The 19,495-nt window shown below is 45.3% G+C and overlaps 1 protein-coding gene across 13 annotated transcripts in view; it reads right to left on the bottom strand.

Moving 5' to 3' along the window:
- ppfia1 (PTPRF interacting protein alpha 1) overlaps positions 1-19,495 on the bottom strand; it is a 34,825-nt gene that overhangs the window by 13,337 nt on the left and 1,993 nt on the right. For all 13 annotated transcript variants that reach the window (XM_027281574.1, XM_027281576.1, XM_027281573.1 and 10 more), the window contains 10 exons: positions 18,687-18,956; positions 7,740-7,841; positions 7,057-7,221; positions 6,876-6,950; positions 5,642-5,743; positions 4,338-4,577; positions 3,983-4,129; positions 3,286-3,420; positions 747-830; positions 78-209 (listed from right to left, as the gene is read on the bottom strand). In XM_027281574.1, coding sequence (XP_027137375.1) covers positions 78-209; positions 747-830; positions 3,286-3,420; positions 3,983-4,129; positions 4,338-4,577; positions 5,642-5,743; positions 6,876-6,950; positions 7,057-7,221; positions 7,740-7,841; positions 18,687-18,956 — 1,452 coding nt within the window. Of the gene's footprint in view, positions 1-77; positions 210-746; positions 831-3,285; positions 3,421-3,982; positions 4,130-4,337; positions 4,578-5,641; positions 5,744-6,875; positions 6,951-7,056; positions 7,222-7,739; positions 7,842-18,686; positions 18,957-19,495 lie in introns of those variants that run through there.

The following is a 19,495-nucleotide window of genomic DNA, read 5'->3' as shown; positions in this document are numbered from 1 at the left end:
AGACCAACAAACACTCATCATGGCTCTTTGTTAGTCTCATTGACTTTCAGACCGTAAATCATTCATGTACTATTCACCTTGTCCTCCAGAGCAGACATCCTCTCTTTGAGGTGAAGCTGGAGTCTCTCGTTGGACTCTGACAGGAGTTTGTCCACCGTCTCAGACAGACGCTTGTTGTGCTCCTCGTTCATCTTCTCTCTCTGCCGTGCCTTTACGAACACAAGAACATTTTTAAAAAGGTGCACACGACACACGACCCAAATAAATGAGATATTAGCTACAAGAGACTAAAAGAAGTCTCTCCTCACACTTCTAAGTCCTGAGTGCGTTAGGACAACGAGCAGCACCAACACTAAACTCGACTGGAAGAGTCTGAGCAGATACTTTATTTCTTCTGGACCAGTCCGACTGTAAATGCTTTGTGGCGTAAAACGTACACAGAATCATTGGTGAGGAAAACGGCTTTCGATTAGGATGAACCACTCTTCTACACTTCTACAAATATTCATACAAAACACCCGTTTGGTTTAGTGAGTGTGTAAAGAAATAAGCCAAAGAAAGAAAGGACAGAAAACTACTCAAGATTTATTTTGCTCCTAAACGACCTTCTTCTGTTCTTCTGTTTAACTTGTGATCATCTTCTTTCTTTTCTTAACGTGTTTTGGTGCTAAATTATTATGTTCTTATTTGTATATTTATAATTAATTGTAAAGACGGTCCTGATGTCTCTGAGCTCTCTCTCTCACCCTGAGCAGCTCCTGGTTCTTCTCCTCCAGCTGGGCCTCCAGCTGCCTCAGCCTCTCCTCCACGTTGCCGTGGCGTTCCTCTGCCTAAAAACAGGAGAAAATAGAAACGCATCGTCTTTTCTGTGCCAAGATGTCTCGGTGTATTCAATCCTCTCAGAGCTAACGAGAGCGTCTCTCATTAGCTTTGATTTCCCCTGAGAGTGCTTTGTCATCCAATCCTGGAGAAGGACCTCGCCGAGTTACACCTAAGCTCGGCCCTTCGGGAGGATGGGGGTCACCGACGAGAGCAAGCGTCTACATATGCCAACCTACACCCAGAGGTTCAAGAAACAAGCAGCAGCTGCATGAGGAGAGGACAGTGAAGCAGCGCGACCCACAAAAAGACCAAAACTAAAGAAACCATCACAAAACACTACAGCTATGTTTATTAGACATATTGAAAAATATAACCAGTCTACTGGCTCTTAGTTCTGTGAGAGCCAATGGACTGGTGAACACGTTTCTGTGGCACAGCCTGTTCCAGAGATAAGTAGCTCTAATGGGCAGGGTCTCCTTTCAAATCAGTTGGCACTTCCTGTTTGTGTTAGACACTAAACAGAAGAGTTTTCTGTGTTTGAGGGAAAAGGAGAGGTACCAGCATCAAGTTCTGATCCACACAGCTCACTCGCACACACACACACACACACAGGCGCACAGGGAAGGCAATGTCAGGGTTCAATAAGGCGTCACAGCTTTGGATAGAGTCTGATACTGCACTTAACCAGGCGCTCGTCGTGTAAACGATGACTGGAACTCAAGTTTTGGAAACACGACCCCCTGAATCCGAAATTCTCTCTCGGCCGGGTTAAGTTCAGTGACAGATCACATCAGTGTTTCCGGGTTCAGCTCCGTGAGTGAAGCTCATCTACCTTCTGCTGAGTCTTAGAGCCTTTTGAGCCACACAGAACACACTACGGGTTTGACAAGGAGGAGGCACAGGCAGCGTGAAGATCACACAAAAGACGAGCATGACGGAGAGAAAGGAGAAAGAGGAGAGAACAGGACACACTTTTAATGTGAACTTCAGCACAATTAAACAGTGTCTGAGGGAGAAACAGACAACAGAACACGGTGACACAGAGTTAGAGGTGGAATAATTCAATGAGGAATGTTGTATCATGATGGAATAATAAGCTCCTCCAACTATGAGCGGGTGGAGAGAAGAGTGGATGATTTATGTCGACGTCTTGGAGCTACACAGCATTTCTAAACACATCAGTCGATCTGCTCCGTTCTACAGAACAACCGCACGGCTTGAAGGGATAGTTTGGGTTATGTGAAGTGTGGCTGCATGAGGCACTGATCCACAGTCAGTGTTACCTGCAGCAGACATGGGAGATAAACACAATGTGCTGCTGTGGAAACAGATTTTAACCACCTAAAAAAACTGAAATACTTTCACTGCTTTACCATGAGGCAGCCTGTTCAACGACAAACCTTTATTCACATCAGTCTACGCTCGCTTTAAAAGTCACCACACCTATTGACCAAAAAACATTTGACTTTACAGAACGAGAGCTGCCTCGATCAGTTAGTTTGTTTGGGACTTTGAATTAACTTTAATTTCTGTATGTTGAGGCAGCGGGAGATCGTCGGATCAGTTTTTATCAGAAGAAGAAGTCTGGAGGCTTTGAAAGCACTGAAAATAAAGGACAGCAGAACACTGCTTCGCTTCTGTGCTCATCCTCCGTTCTGCTGTTCCAAACTCGAGGCGTGCCGACCTCCGTCTACTGTAGGTAACAACCCAAACTAAGTCTTTAAGTTCTGGACAAACAGAGGAAACAGCTTAAATGACACAACAGGTAAAAGTTTAGACATGAGGGAAAGTATTAAATAGTGTGTAGTGTATTATTTGTATGTATATACGTAATACCTACATGACTAAACTTTCATTGAACTCTGATGCATTCTGAGAACAGCAGACTTGTTGTAATGAGGCCAGGACAGAGTTATCCGATTCTTTATCCTGTCGATGTGTAAAACTAGTTTTTGGTCTTTGTATGTCCACGTCACGCAGGATTCAAACTCTAAATTATGGAAAGTCTCTCATGTGCATGTTGTTAAAATCCAATAAAACTGAATGAAGACGACACGACTGAAAAGAAGCTTCCTGATAACTTACAAAAAACTCGGCTGAGAGTGAGAAGGAATGCTAACTTAAATTTCAGAGGTGTGCAGTGAGCCAGCTCAGATACTAATAAGGTGCTACGTTGCCTGTGTATGTTCTCTGCAGCAGCAGCGTGCGATGTCCAAGACAAAGACTCAAACTATAAATGGACAAAAACATGAGCCAAATCTCTAAAAATAGGTCGCTGTGGATATTTGGAGTAACACAAACAATGGCTTCCTGAGCAGCTTCCGCAGGGAGCTCCTGACTGCTGCAATGTAAAGGAACTGATCTCACCGTCCACGATGTGTGTGCTGTCAGGACTTTTACTGAATTCATACCAACTAGGCCTCTGTGATGAGGTACATGGAGAGTGGGGGGCAGTGCTGGTACCTTGGTGAGGGCAGCCACCCTCTGGGCTAGCTCTGCTTCCACCTCAGGCAGAGTCTCGGCCTTGCGGATGGTCTGCTGCAGCTTCTGCTCAGCCAGCTCCAGCTTCTCTTGGAGTTGCCGGTTTCTGTCTTCAGTCTACGACAAACAAACCAAAAGCAAATAGTCATTAAGCACGTCGAAGGCTCGTCTGGGCTACATCCCGGTCTCAGGAGTTTGCTTTCAGCTCCACAAGGTGAAGAGAGTGGGAAGAAACAAGACTGGAGGTCAGGGGGACAGACAGAGGGGGACAAAGGGAGACGGGAGAGAGGGGATGGGCAGGAAGTGAGGAAGAGAGCATTCATAATGACACAAAGACAGACAAAACCCAGAAGAAAAGAGGAGAGAGACATCTCCATCTCAGTGAGGACATGTAAAGAAACAAGCCAGTGTCTTTGAGGCTTCCCATTCAGCGCCCGCTGCGCCGCTCACTGTGTGAATGCAGCAGGAATTCATTAGAGAGCGGCAGGCGATTCCTGCTGGAGGACGACTCTGACACTCAAACAGCAAAACCAACGAGTCTTATGTGACTGACTCCAAGATTATAAATCATGTAGTATACATATGTGCAGATGTTAGAAGCTGTTACATCATGACAACATCGACCAATCAGTGATCACACTCTGATGTTTAAGTCGCAGTGACACAGTGTGAGGCGTACTTGTCTGAACAGCGACTCCTTGTTGGCCACTTCGTTCTCCAGCTTGTCGTTGAGGTCGTGGACGGAGGTGGCCTCCCGCTGAGCTGCCAGGTAGCGCTTCTCCAGGGTGGTGATCCTCTCCTCCATGTCTTCCTTCTGAGCCATCGACTGCACATACGTGACAAAACATTTGCATCAGTGCCTGAAAGTCTTTATCCGTTCGTGGATATGGAACAAAGAGAAATGAAATGTTCCATGATCTTAGAGACGGCACCTTTGACCTGGTTGTTGTGATGAAATGTGTAAAGGGAAAACATTTCAAGGAACACACTTCGACATGTTATGGTAACAAACAGACGCCCCCTCCTCCCCCCACCTCTCTCAGGTCTCTCTGTAGCCGTGTGTTCATGTCCTCGGACTTGATGAGGTCCTTCCGAGCCGTGTCCAGGTCCTCCTCCAGCTCATTGATGCGTGAAACCATAGAAGCCATGCGCTCCTTCATCTGGCCTAGATCAGCCATCTGGCGTTCCACCACTTCCTGGAGCTCGCCAACCTTCCCGAACACGGGCCCCGACGACGACTCCTCCTCCTGGCTCAGCGAACCGTCCGATGACCGCTGTGGGTGAAGTAACACAACTGTTTTAGCAAGTGCACACAAGATGTGGAGAACACACACACGCGGGACGCGGTTCAGTTCAGTCAGATAGCAGCACAAACACCAGTGAACTGATGAGGAACAAACAGAAATCAAAATGGAGGAAAGATTAAAATGGAAGAAACTGAGCTCGGAAAGAACTTTGTACAGTGTCAGGCTGAGGACAGCAAACGTTTAATACAAAGACAACAAACCTGAGGGGCGACTTTTAGAAGACTAGAGACTGATTCATATGATTCATGTGACGTTCATCTGTAGGCATATCCTAAACATCAGTTTACCTGTTACAGTTTTGACCCGCCTTGTATGACTTTGCTCATAGTGTTTGCTCTGCTAGGATTTTGGAGCGGCAGCTTCGCCAAACCACCAATGTCCGGTCTCCAATCGGACCCTCTACATAGTTTGAGTTAACACTGCCGCACAGTCGTGGCAGCTTGTGTTTTCGTGTATTAATACTCATCAACTGTGATAACTCGTATTTGTTGCTATATGAGGAGTGGACTCGCTGCTTTGTCACTCGTTCTCTTTTGGTTCTGCTGCCTCATCTCTTTCTGTTTTGATCCAAATTCCAGAAAATATGTAAACATAAAATGTATAAAATGTAAATCGATGTCAGACTCTTTTTATTCTGAGCTGAGACATTCTGCAGAACAAGCCGTCAGTGGTAACCTGGACTGTTCCCAGCGTGTCGACCTCTTCCAATATTTGCATCTTGTCCGTGCATGTCGATGACATCGCACAGCACAGATAGATCGTTGCATGCCGGGACAGAAATGTTTCATTTTTCTCAATAAATGGAAGAAAAACTGAAAGATTACTGATGCACTGATGCATACTCTGTTATTAAAACACCTTGTATGTGCGTGTTTATCAAACTTTACAATTAAACAATAAATTCTAACTCATATTATTTAAGACTTCATTAACTGAACAGATGTTGTCACACACTTGTAACTGTGGCCTTGTCTCCTGCTTGGCTTAACACACACACACATCGTTTGACATATGCCGTTGAGTAACCTCACCTTGCCATTAGTGCTTGGTGTGTTTTCAGAGTTGTGGTTGACCTCGCTGGTTCCATCTGCCAGCCCTCTCTTCTGGCTGTTCTGCTCCCTGAGGTAAGCCAGCTAGAGAGAAACGGCAGTTTGTTAACATCTCACGCAGCCCTGGTGAGAAGCATCCCAACAATTATCTGGCTAACCGCTCACCAAAGAAAGAGACCTTAACTAGTTCACTCTCTTTTATCAGCTGTGGTGCGCTACTGTGTGTGTGTGTGTGTGTGTGTGTGTGTGTGTACATGGGACACAAAGAAGTGCAGCCAGCAGAGCTCAGAGCGCCGAGGGCCTTCAGCTCAAACCAACCACAACTATTCTGGTTTCAAACTCGCATGAATCAGCTGCAGCATATAATAAAGTCTCTGCCACATGGCCAAACAGCACAAAGCTTCGTCGCCTGAGGATGTAAGGTTACTAATAAAAGCAGAGAGTGGCAAGCGGTTGATTTTGTGTGTGTGTGTGTGTGTGTGGTCCGAGGAACAAAAGATGACCGCAGCATGAAGTGCTGTAGCATGAAGCAGAGAGAGGAAATCTAGGACACTTCTTTGCCAAGATCCTCTGAGCCTTTTGTCACTTTGAATCCCATTCAACACTCTTCAGCGCACCGGAGACTCTTCCTCTCTCTGCATTCATGTGCACACATGCACGCTAAAGAGACGTGGAAGTCTTTTTCTCACAGTAGATTCAAAGTGAAGACTGAACTGACTTCAGTGCCATCAGGAGCTAAGTTCATCTTTTTTTTTTTGGCAGGATATCCTGCTGTAAAAATCTCCCTATCTGTTACATGATAAGAGCTGATTGTTAAAGCTACATGTCAGACGTCTCTCGGCACAGAAGAGTCGTGCGTTCAATCAGTTACGGTCACTGCACTCGACTAACGCGGTGAGATAACCTTCACTTTAGATTCCTGTGACGATCAACAACCTAAATAAACAGAAGATCTACCAATAACACTAAGAAAAATTGTATACAGCGTCAGAATAAAAATAAATAAGCATAAATAATTAATATGGAAACAAATTATGGCGGTCAGCATCTGTTTACTGTATTGTTTCCTCCAGTTGAGTTTAAAGGAATCACTCACCAGGTGAACAAAAAAAAACATAAGCAATTTTTACTTCAGGCGGTGGAGTTTTGATCACATGGATGAAGGAGGATAGTTTATAGAGGTTTTAGTGTCGAGGCTGAAGTTCTGTTTGCTCACTTCTTTGTGCGACATGGTGAGCTGCTCCTCCAATGCGCTGCATCTTTCCAAGGCAACGCGGAGTCGCTCCCTCACCTGGAAAAACAAAAAGGAAACTTTCAACTTTCACAAATGTTTACGTCTCTCTCACATGTTCGCATGTGCACCATCTTCTTCATTTCAAACAGACACGCGTTCGTACCTTCTCATCGAGGGCTTTGTGGTGTTCGAAAAGTGACTTAAGGGCTTTGAGGACCTCCACTTCACTGGAGACTCCAGCTGGAGACTGAGCCTGTCTCTTCACCACCGTCATCCTCAGACTGCGCTCGTGGCGAGACACCAGGCACTCCAAGTGCTCCAACAGGAGCTGAATACACAAAAGAAAGTGTTAACGTACTGTGTAACCGTGTTAACGGGGATCAATCTCATGGCACGGTTGTTGTATTTCCACCATGATCGCACAGGTTTGTCGTTTGTCTCAGCTGAAGACATGCAACTTTTTCCATTTTTAATGATGTGTGTTGATGATTTGTTCTCACTCCACACTCTTCCTGACATTTAAAACAAGAGGCTGTTCTACGCAAAGGGTGTGCAAGCACAAACAGGTCACACTCGGAGACAGTACTGACTAATAACACGCTCGCTGAGATACGGCGGTCTGTGATGAAGCCGATTGTCAGTGGTTGAAATATTTTGTTGATTGAGCAATTTGCAACGCCCACAGCTCGTGACAATGGTCTGGATTATGGGAGAGAAACCAATTTGTTAACCAGTGTTATGACAACCATCCATACCCAAAGCAGAAACATGCAGGGATCTGACGCTACACTACACTCTCCTCATCAATGGAGTGTGTGTGTGTGTGTGTGGACACGTTATACTAACCCGTGTGTTGTTTCTCTCCGCCTTCAGCTCAGCAATCTCCTCCTCCTTCTCCAGAAGCTGCTCCCGGCAAATGTTCACCTCCTTTGTCAGTGCAGCAAACTCCTAGAATAGAAATGTACAAATGCAGTCACATAACCGCTGCTCGCTACGCTCGGCCTTTTTCTCAAGGCGCTGTGCTGAGAACGTTAAAAAAACGTTGGTAATACGGAGGCAGGGAGCTCACATAAATCTTAAATCCTGCCTGACAACGCAGGTGTTCTGTTTTTTGATTGGCCAGCAGCACGACACAGCTACACCGCTGCGGCTTGACCTGATCCTGGTAACAGCCTGATCCATCTCCTGCAGGCTGCTGCTGTCCACCTACTGTCAAATAAGAGCGGGAACCGGCCTGATAACATGATAACTTAAATAAAGCTTAGTGAATCGGTCTCATTAATGGACAGTGTCTTCTTGTCTCTCCCATGGCTCCATAATCAAGCCATGATGACTCCACACAGATCTGATGTAACCTTCCTCACATCCAACACAAAAGTCAGACGGACTTCCTGTTTTCGGTTTGTTTTCCACTGCTCCAGCTTCAGCTGGCCTCTTTTAATTACGTCATTCTGTTGCGTCCGAAGGATGAAAACAAGCACTACAAAGAAATATCTGTAGATATCGTTCACTGGCTCAGACCAATCACTGAACGATGCCTGAGACATCAGTGAAGTTAGCTCCGGCATCATTCTCCTCTGTTAGACTACATCGCTCGCATTTACATCGACAGGCACAACAATAACACGGCCGTCCATTCAGTGTGAGAGAGAGAACACAACATGCTGCCACTCACACCGTTTTAATAAACCTCACATTACTCACAGCGCTCTCAGGTTCTCTCAAACAAATGCAGTTGTGCACACACACACACACACACACACACACACACACTTATGGATTACACGCATGGTTGGACCTAAAGAATGTGCCATCCTGATTTTTTGCCCTGCAAAAACTAGCACAGGCACCCTGAGTGGTGAGGCCTTCTTTCTACGTTTCCGAGGGTGGGATGTGTGTGTGTGTGTGTGTGTGTGTGTGTGTGTGTGTGTGTGTGTGTGGAGAAGGGGGGCTGCTGCTGGAACTGATCGTTCTTTTCAGTCACTACCACAACTATTCTCTCTTCCCTTCACTCCAGCCTCTGAGCTTTTCCAGCGACTGGCACAGACTCTAAAGGAGTAAGTGGGAGTTTGCCATTGGCTACGACCGAGGTCTCCACTCTCTGCTGAGCCAATGAGAGACCACGAGAGGCGGGGCCAGGGCTAATTACAGAGTGGCTTACTTCCTACATTCCAGAGCAGACGCTGAGGTTGAGTTGTACAGCGACCTTAAGATTTCTCTACGCCTCGATCCGCCATTTATGAGCCTCTTCTGTTCCCTGAATGTTCCTGAACTCATCATCAACATGAAAATCATGCTGAGTAAAAACACATGGCAGCGTTTGAACTTCAGACTTTTATGGTGGAAATACAGTTTAAGGACTAAAACTCAAGCAACAACGAGAGACTCAGCGACGATCAAACCCAGAGTACTGACACAAAGATATTACCTATTAATCAGTTATTAAAAAGTACCATGGCAGACTTTAATTCATTGTTCTTAATAATGTATACAAACCTCTATAAGAACTTCAAACCTACCGACAGATGTCACATGTATTAAAAGGTGCAGTGTGTAGTAGGGATGTAACGATGCATCGTGACACGATTAAAATCGGTACAAATGCGTGACGACTCGCATCGGTTGACAGAAAAAATGAATCGCGATTCTTGGCGAATGCGAGAGAAGTAGGATATGTTCTTTTTCGTCTTTTTTTTAATTAGAAATAGGTTACGTTGTGGCTGCAGCTTCCACTGCCGCGTCTGCCTTTCTGTGTCTCACACACACACACACACACACACACACACACACACACACCCCTACACACATGCGCAGTAGTGGTAATCGGCGTCAGGCCTGACTGTACTGTAAATGATACCATAACACAGACCCTCCAGGAATTCACGATGTTGCAATTTGCAACTTCAACGCAACTTCAGTGAATCCCCGTGAATTCAGGGCGGTGTTGCAATTTTAACCAATCACCGCAACTTCCGCGCAGACTGCCCGGGGGATTAAAGTCGGGTCAGGGACGGCCGCACTCCCTCGTGGGACCTCTCCCCGGCGCTGGCTGGCCCCCGCCGGGCGCATTTCCTCCGAGGCGGTGCGCCGCGACCAGCTCTGCGTTTACAGCGCCCGGACCTCGCCGATTCCCGGGGCCGTGGACTCTCATTAATGAGCTATCATCTTGTTGTTTTTATTTTCAGTTAGCTCATACTTCAAGCTGAAAGGTAATGGTCAGATCAGCTGCTTGCTGGCAGCCCTAATAAGAAAACAAACTGCTTGAGAGTTTTTGTAAAGAGAGACTTTTTTTCCTACAAATAAAAAGATATTTTTATCTGGTCAGAATTTGTCTGTAGCTCATTTTGATTAAAAAAAATCGTATCGTGAACAAAAAATCGTGACTCGAATCGAGTCGTGAGTTGAGTGTATCGTTACATCCCTAGTGTGTAGGCTTTAGTGGCAGCTAGTGGCGAAGTTACAGATTGCATCCAACTGAATATCTCTCACCTCACCATTCTCCCTCTGTAGATAGAAACATCTCATTCTAAAAGGTAACACACACATGATTCTTATTATTTTAGGTTAATACACAAATGAAAACATCAGTTTCTCTCAATAGTTGTTACGTGTTACATATTTTACTCAGCTGTCCAGCCTACTGATGCCGATGTAAACTTCCCTCTGGAAGGGTTGTCAGGGAAGTACGGCGGAGACAGCTCAAGTTTCTTTTGCTTTACTGCGCGCTCACAATAATCATCCGCTAGTTAGCCTGCTTGCTACAGCTACACTCGCAACGTTACTGGATTTTCAACTAGGTTGTAAAACTGTAATGTAAACACAAACGCGATCCCAGAATTAACCGCTAAAATTGTACAAATGTTCATATAACATTGTTGTTGTTTTAGCAATTATAACTCGCCGACAAGGCGTACTAGACCTGACGACAACTCGAATAAATGAAAAAAAGAAAATCGGGAAACTGCGCCCTGCAGCAGATTGCTAAAACACACACTTGCACACAACAATACAGCAACAGCTGCTGGAAAGTAAATTTAAAAACATGTAGCGATCCTTTTCCAGTTTTGTAACTCACTGCTACGTCTCTGACTGTAACAGTAAGTGTTGTAGTCAGGCCTTCATGGCAGACATGTCAAACTCATGGCCTATGTGCAGGATGCGATCATTTCATACGTCTCTTATTAATGGCCTGCCCGGTAAATCACACTCCCACCGCTCATACTACAAATCCCACGATGCACTGCAACACCCGCCACACAGGTCAAGACCTGTGCACCGCCCCTCCCCTCGCTGGTTGTTTCTTGATGAATGCACAGCGACAGAAAATGTCCAAACTCAGAGTTGACTTTGAAAGCAGGTGGGAGGCTGCTGGCGAGGCACACAGGCTTACTGACAGGTGCCTGTCTCGTTTGTGGAGCTAATGTGTCCGTACTATGACGCACTAATGTCCCGGTCTTCAGTTATGGCGTTCTGGGTGATGCGAGTCTGACACCGCTGCTTTACGGTAACAAACCGTGATGTTTGGTGATCACTGCATCCTCAGACTGAACCATCAAATCCGACCCACAGACACTCACACCAACCTTCATAAATCTTCTATCACAGCTGAGAAGAGTGAAAACATTTCACAGTTTAATCCCTGAGTACAGAAATGAAATGTGAATATGCAGACTGAACAGAGTGGTAAGCTTGTATACATGCGATCCCATTCTGCCTGCAGCAGCACAGGACACTGGTGTACGGCTCAGCGCCGTGCTGGTTCGAGGTGGACTCAGCTCCTCTGTAAGCCTTAGAACAGGGGAGGGGATTAAAGGGGGGTACACAGATATGTGTGCCAAGCTATTAAAGGAACAGTGTACCCAAACACAAAGGCTTTTCAGGGATAACTGGAGCTCTGCGCTGTTATCATCTGCATCTCATTACTGTTACTGGGAGGGAGTGAAGACGTGGGAGTAATACATCCTTTACTAAATAAGAGTATGTAGAAGATGGGCTGGATTAAATGTTCATACGTCTTTTAAAATCATTTTTATCTTGTCTGATACATTTAAGATTATTTCTTTGTAATAAAAAATAAATACATTTCGGTCATGCAGTTCCAAGGAAATTAATATAATGCTTAATAAAATACCTAAAGCTGCAGTGTCAGATACTTACAGAATATAACATTCATAACTATGTTTTTATGTTTTTGTTGCCTCAGAATGAGACTTTTACATCTACAGACGCTGTGGGTCCACGATCTTTGTACAGCAGCCCAGAAAGGACAAACTGAACACCGACTCTAGATCGGGCCTCTTCTGGAGATCCCAGGAAGGTTCAGATGCAATAACTCTGGTCAGCACAAAGAAATTAAAGTACTTCATATTTTCAGACAGCACCTTCTATTCTAATCATGAAGAGAAGAGCTGACTTCCCTGCTGAGTGAGGCTCCTCTGTAAACTCCGTGTTAAAATCCATGTCATGTCTGCTGGCACTGCTGTACCACACAACAACTGCAGCTGGTCTGACAACACACGGCACTTTATTCTAATTTGAGCCTCTGTAGAACCAATTTACTCAACTCTTTGTTTCAGACTCGACTTGTTCAAGGTGAATTTGACAGAGACAGATGAGAGCGTGGCGGCCGATGAACTGAATTGATGAATTGAGACTTATTGTCTGAATTTGGGACGGAGATCAGAACCGATAGACGTACCTCCACCTCCTCCGCCTCCATAATGACTTCAGCCGCTCTTAAAAGCTTATAGCGTGTGCTGAAATCTGACACTGTGCAGAGGGCATCTGTTCTCCTACAGGAGGACTCACTGTCAAAAACTAATTAGACACCACAATGGCTCCTATTCAGAGCTGCTTAGCCCGCTGCCCAAACACACACACACACAGAAAGTCAATCTAAAGAAGCTGTCCGGATGCTAGTGTGCACGATCTCTCCCTTAAGTCTCTTGTATTTAAAGACTGTCATCACCGTCATGTGTCATGACATCTGAAAAAAACTTTAAAATGAGGCTGCAGGTCAGAGGTAACTCGAGTTCCTTTTACTTCATCATTATGCAGATTTAGCAGCATCGTCTCATTCACTACTTGAGTAATTTGGTTAATCACCACTGAGTGTAACAAAAGGAGACGTCATAGTCTCGTCGTTCTCTCGCACAGCTTGTCACGGCGACACGGACAAATTACATAATGACAGGCTGCAGTAACCGTGACAACCCTACACCTCCAGACGGGAGACGGAGGTTAAAACGATTCTCGAATTTGTGAAGAAAATTCTTTATTTTTAGCTGATTTAGACAGAAATCATCGACAATAACAACAGCTGTTATTACTTTATCTTTACAATAACAGACTTTAATTGTGCAGTAGCTGCAGGTTCCTTTAGTTAACTCCTCAGAGTATTAAAGCAGGTTAGGTCAATAAAGATCTGAACATCTTTACAGTTTGTCGAGTTGAGTTTAAAGTTGATTTTTTAAGAACTCTGTGCTCTTGTAAACACGTTAATCAGAATCACATGTTGGCCTGTCTTAGTATGAACGTCTCCTAGAATTATTAATGCTGTAGCTCGGCTAAATACTTTGATATTATTACTGAGAGATGTGCATCACAACAATCTGTCTTGCATCAGTCCAGAGCTGGAACTACACTTCTTCTTACATGACCTACGTCCATGTGTTGTCTGCACTGCTGCGGGTAAGTTTCATTTCAAACACACGTTCACGTTACAGTTGTCTTTACCGAGCTGCCGTTTATCACACGTAGCTCACAGTTTATTTCATTCTCACGTTCATCAGGCACAAAGTCACAGACCGAACGTTAGCAACACACACAGACTAGAGGGAGACGCGTTACTATCTGATGATATTTTCAGCCCGTTATGGTAATTACTGGGAATCATTGGATCCGTTAGATATTTCGATATTTCGATAGTCCTTACTGGCTCTGAAGGTCGAGGTCCAGCTTTTAGAAACAGGATAAGTGAAATTAAAAAGCACATTAAATGACACGTCTGAATAAATCCTGTCAATACGAGTTAATGGAAAGACTAAACGAGTCCAGGCGCTCTGACTGTAAAACACACGGTGTGCGTATGTGTGTGAGGTTAAAGTTTGTTTCAGTTACACTTCTTCATCCTGACGAGTTTTCTCTTCACCTCCCTCGTCCCGACTGTCTCTTCTCATCTTTAACCACAGAGGACGCACGGATCAATAGAGAAGTGTAAGGCTCATTATTCACTTCACAAGTGTACAGTACAGCTATGAGCTCTGGACACGAGGGCCTCCGTCTGAATATGAGCCTTTCCTCAGACATAACATCGTACTTTGCCGCGGGCGACTGCTTCACGCAGAAATCCTGCAGAGCTTTAAGGACAGCTGGTAAAGCTCGTGGGAAGCGGACAGCAGAAAACAGTTTGGGTTGGCGTTGGGCCGGAGTGAACGCAGGAGCACGGCCTTCACTTCCCCGTCCTGTGTCTGTTCTCTTGAAGTTTCTAATTCAGCTCACAACACTTGCACTCTGTCACTTTCATGTCACTGTGGTGAACAAGTCACTCTTTGTCTCGCTCTTACCACCGTGCACTCTCAATTCACGTCATTGTGCCGCTGACCGGACTGAAGGATTTGGTTGGCACGTTCGATTGGCTCTTTGAAAATAATCAACGAAATATCACAAAGTTCAAAGTTACACCTGCGATTTGTTTTTACAAACAAAATCATCCACTGGATTTTGACTTCTGCCACACAAACACTGAGAGCTCCACCTCCATCTTCTTCCTCTTTCACTTCTTGGACTTTCTCATCTTGCACAACAGACAGAAAATAGAGCATCAGCTACAAAATGTGATGATCTGTTCATTAAGCATCTTAACTTAAACACCGCACTGCTAAATCCAATATATGCAAACATACAATCCGGATCAGTTTAGGACGTGAACGTTATTCTGTTTTGTGTCTGAGCAGGTAGATTTCAGCCTGTCGTGTGATGTGCAGTGATTCTGTGGTCACTTCAGTCCACGGGGTCCTCTCTCTGAGTGACGGGCAGCCGGGGGGTCCGTTACTCAAACCAGCCTTCCTGGATTGGATTTCATCGCCTCACCGGTAGCTGAAGCAACAGCGCGGCGGGTTTTTATGGTCTGAACGTCTGCTAAGACCCTTTTAGCAGCAAACATGACATCAGTTAGTTTACAGCGTCAGGTCCACATGTCAAAGCAACGTCAAGTATAAAGATTTACAGCCCAGCCACACTCAAACACTAAAAACACCACGTCAGCATCACCATGTGAAAAAGTCATCATGTAACAATGATCATAACAACCGGCCAATGACAATCCTTTCACTCTGGGGCTCCCAGCTCAATCGGATTAAGAAGATTGGACTAAACCAAACTCCTGCACGAGTCTCGTGTTTCAGCCTAACTTACATTCTAATGCCTTTCTTTGTGCCACTGATACGAACAGAGAATTTCACGGAGTCAGAAAAGTAAAAGTGCAGATCGAACTGACAAGATACAAGTCGACTGAAGAGCGTTCTCGACTGGCGTTCTGGAGGAGGTGGAGGAGGAGGTGGAGGAGTTAGAGAGGAGAGGAGCAGCAGCCTGGAGTAAACATGGAAACAAATGAATGAAACGACACAAAGCATGTCGTTAAATACGACCACGTCTTTCTCTTTTACTGCCTCAACAAACTTCACAGCAGCTGAAGACACACACACACACACACACACACACACACACACACACACACAGTGACGCCCACTTCAAGTGAAACTATTACAAGCCTTGGCTGACACAGAAGCACAGAAATTGACTTCACCGCAACATGTGGGCCCTAAAATTGGATTACTAAAGAAATCTGTGTGTGCGCACATTAAAACTGGAGTCAATTAACTATCCACAAAATGAGATTGGCTCGGGGAGATTTGGACCAATTAGGGCTGCACACAGAACACATTCACTAAGAGAAAAAAAAGAGAAGAAGAACAAATAGAGACCATCCTACGGGGCACCGCTGGAGTTTGAAAAAGCTGTTGACGTGTGAGCGAGCTGCCCTGGAATGTTTGTGCATTCCAGTGGAAGGGTCCTCTCACCAGGAGGGAGGGAACGAGGGAGGAGTGCACCTCCCCTTCACCTACCTACTGCCGGCCTGCAGACCAACGCAAACGCTCAAGGTGGCTTAACCACACGCAGAGCTATTAACATCTCAGTGCAGTCGCCATGCTAAAGGTTCAGGTTTAGTTCAAACTTTTTCCAACTACGTGGAAAACCAACTACTTTTACCACGACTATTTACATCTACAACATTCCTGTGCCCGTGTGCGTTCATTAATCTTTCACCCAAAACCAGGAGGCGAGGACAGAGGTGCTCTGGTTTGTAGTTCAAGGAGTTTTGACCAATCACATTTGACCAAGGTTTAGTTGACGGACAGTAATCTCTGAACCTGTCGGCTATTGTGTGACAACGATTTAGCTTTTTAAAAATGCAGATATCAGTTTATGGAGATCAGCAGAAATGTGTCTCTCATCATTTTCACGTATCGAGTTGCCAATCGGACTGCAGAGGAATAGGATATCTTATACCTGAAGCCCAGAAACATTGGCCCTGCCCCAAGAGGCTAAATCATCATCAGATGATAGCTGATGGCTCCCGAGACTGATCGAGTAAGGCCATGTGGTCAAACGTTTATTTAAATACCGATAAATTTTCAAGAGAAGATGTCAGAAAAACCGAATTATCAACCCTGCTTTGGACTTTGATACTACTAATAATTACAATAAACATTTAAGTCAGAATTAAACAACATAAAGAACCCGTGGGATCAAAGACACATTATGTCTTGAAAGCACAGTCTTCAGTGTTTTTAACACGTGTCACTTCCAGACAAAGTGCAGTGAGAACAGAAGTGTGTTACACGGTGTATTAACGCCAGCTTACAACAGAAAACGTGCCTCCACTTTCAGAACAGCTGGATTTTCTTCCCTTGCAGATACAAATCCCAGGAGGCCTGGCCGACAGCCAGACCATCAGCTGAACACAGCAGCGGCACGAGCAGCCGCGCAGACACACGAATGAATATGGATATGAACCGCTTTCATCTGACTGAAGGCATCGGATACCTGATTACCTGTTCCGCTGGCTTCAACCCCTAACAACAAAAAGAATTTTACATGTTGTTTAAAAACTTTTCTGTTAAGCTAGTCTGTGGTTTGTCCAGGACACGTCCGTTCGTGAGTCCGTCCATCGACAGGATTACAGCTGTAACATCTGGAAATCCTCCATTCATTGTCTATAGCTTGTGAGAATTCATTGTCCAGCTGCAGTTTAGTATTTTTTATGTATTTTGACAGATTAAGTTCTTCGGTCTGGTCTGGTGATCAATAAACAGCCTCAGTGTTAACTCAGAATAATGACAGTTTGACTGCAGGAGATGGAAACCACCGACGATGTGGTCATCAGTTAAACATCCATAAACAAAATGTATTCAGTGTCAGCTGAATGAATCAGAGTGTGTGTGTGTGTGTGTGTGTGTGTGTGTGTGTGTGTGTGTGTGTGAGATACAAACAAAGGCTTTGGCATCCCACGCGTGTGTTTAACATCACGTCTTATCACCTCGTGTTCCGGGAAAGAGGAGATACTATCTGCTCTGCTCTCCCCCCACAGTCTGTTCATCAAACGTTAAACAAACCCTGAAATAACGGCGTCCTAACTTCATACAGCGGATGCATATTTAACTGGAAGGACAACAACGCTTAACTGATTAGCAGCCTCTTATGCATCATTAAAAACTGGAACCTGATCCGTGTGTTTTAAATATAAGAGCGCAGAGGCAGAAACATGAATCTTTAATATGACAAAGACCTGCAGGCAGACGGACACAGTCAGGATCGCTGTTCCCTCCACGGCATGTTGCAAACAGAAGCACGCTATGACAACCTCAGTACTAGAAGAAGGTTCATGCATATTAATTATATGCATGCACTTCTTAGTCTTTGTGTTGATAATCGGACATCTGATGTAGCTGCTCCGTTTGAACAGGAACGATTGTGATTGGTCAGGATGTTATTTATTAGACTGGCCTCCGCATGAATAATTAATCTGCTTATTTAAATTCTCGTCAAACAGTAATCAGACTTATAGCTCATCATGGTGCGCCTTTATGCACACTTCACATAAGTACCAATCATGCTACGCTCTGGTCGGGTCGGGAGATTTCTATTTTCATATCATCCAGCTGTGGTTACTCCAGCAGGTGGTGGTGGTAGGAGAAGGGTGGGGTTATGGGTTCTCCCATGAATATCACACAGTCTTCAAACCAGATGTGTGCCAGTGAAGGACACAAAGACCAAATCATTTATTGGTTTTTAGAAAAATAATCCAGAAAAATCTGAGCACGTTCAAAGTCTGGAGGGAAAACCTCCGTCAGATCAGACTAAAGCTTAAAGCAGAATTTAGAGCGTGGACACTTTGATTGACAGGTGGGTGTCGTTACAGATTCATTCAGCCCGCCTCAATGATCCACGTCTTTGCCGATAAGCCAACATGGCACCGCATTTTTTCGGCTTCGGAAACCTACAGGTGACATCGCTCGCGCTCGCTCTGTCCGTTCTTCGTACCGTCATTGGTCGGCACAAGCCGAGACTCTGCTCAGACTTTCTCTACTGTGGCTGCCAAAGATCTGAAAGTGAGAGTTACACTTTGGCTGGCAGCGCAGCAGGAGCGACTCGGTGCAGGGTGCTCTGCAGGGAGCTGGTATTCCTGTTTAAATAATGATCGTCATGTCATCCACTCTCTCTCTCACTCACCTGGGGCAGAGCCGTGTTAAGCTGTCTCTGCAGCGAGTCCCTTTCATGGCTGACTTCGTGCAGTTTGCCCTGGGTCAAGCCCAGATTCTCCTGAGTCTCTCGAAGAGTGTCGAGAAGTCGATCCCTCTCCTCCAGCATGGACACCATCAGCGACTCAAAGTGGCCCTCCGAGTCCGACTGCAGCGGGGAGCCGGAACCTCGACGGCCACCGCCGCCTCCCCCGCCGGGCCCCTCGGCCTCGCTGATGGTGGGCATCACTTCGCACATCATCTGCAGGCGCGGCGGTTTGGATGGGAGAGAGTCGAGCCGAGGGAGAAGAAAGAGTTTGGAGTTAGAGGAGAGACGACATACATGACGTCTGAATTAGAAGGACATGAAGACATTCCCGTGAACCGTATCAGTGGAATGCAGCCGTTATAAAAGTTATTGATTACACCTGCGATTTCCTGTTTCTCTGCTGTGAAAAGGACTAAATGAGTTTAAGGGTCAGTTCAGCCTCTGGCAATAATATTCAGTGAAAGTGTTGGAACGCTCTTGTCCTGTGTAACCCACATCATCTCTCTGAAGGACACTCTGCTGTCACGTTTTTCACTGCACAGAGAACCACAATCAATATTTTCCAGTGGTTTTTCCCCCAACGTGTTTTTCTGCCTCCAAAATACATCCGAGTCTCATCCCAAACCCAAAGGACCTTCGTTAACCGTAACCGACATCGCCTGAAATTGTAGACTCCGGACACCAAATAATTTCCCACTAATCCCTCAGTGTGTTAAAATTATACGTACACCAGAGAAAGTGTCAAACAACAG

Source organism: Larimichthys crocea, chromosome VIII (genome assembly GCF_000972845.2).
Source record: "Larimichthys crocea isolate SSNF chromosome VIII, L_crocea_2.0, whole genome shotgun sequence".
Lineage (NCBI taxonomy): Eukaryota > Metazoa > Chordata > Actinopteri > Sciaenidae > Larimichthys > Larimichthys crocea.
Note: the sequence above shows the minus strand (reverse complement) of the source record. Positions and strands in the feature narration are given on the sequence as shown.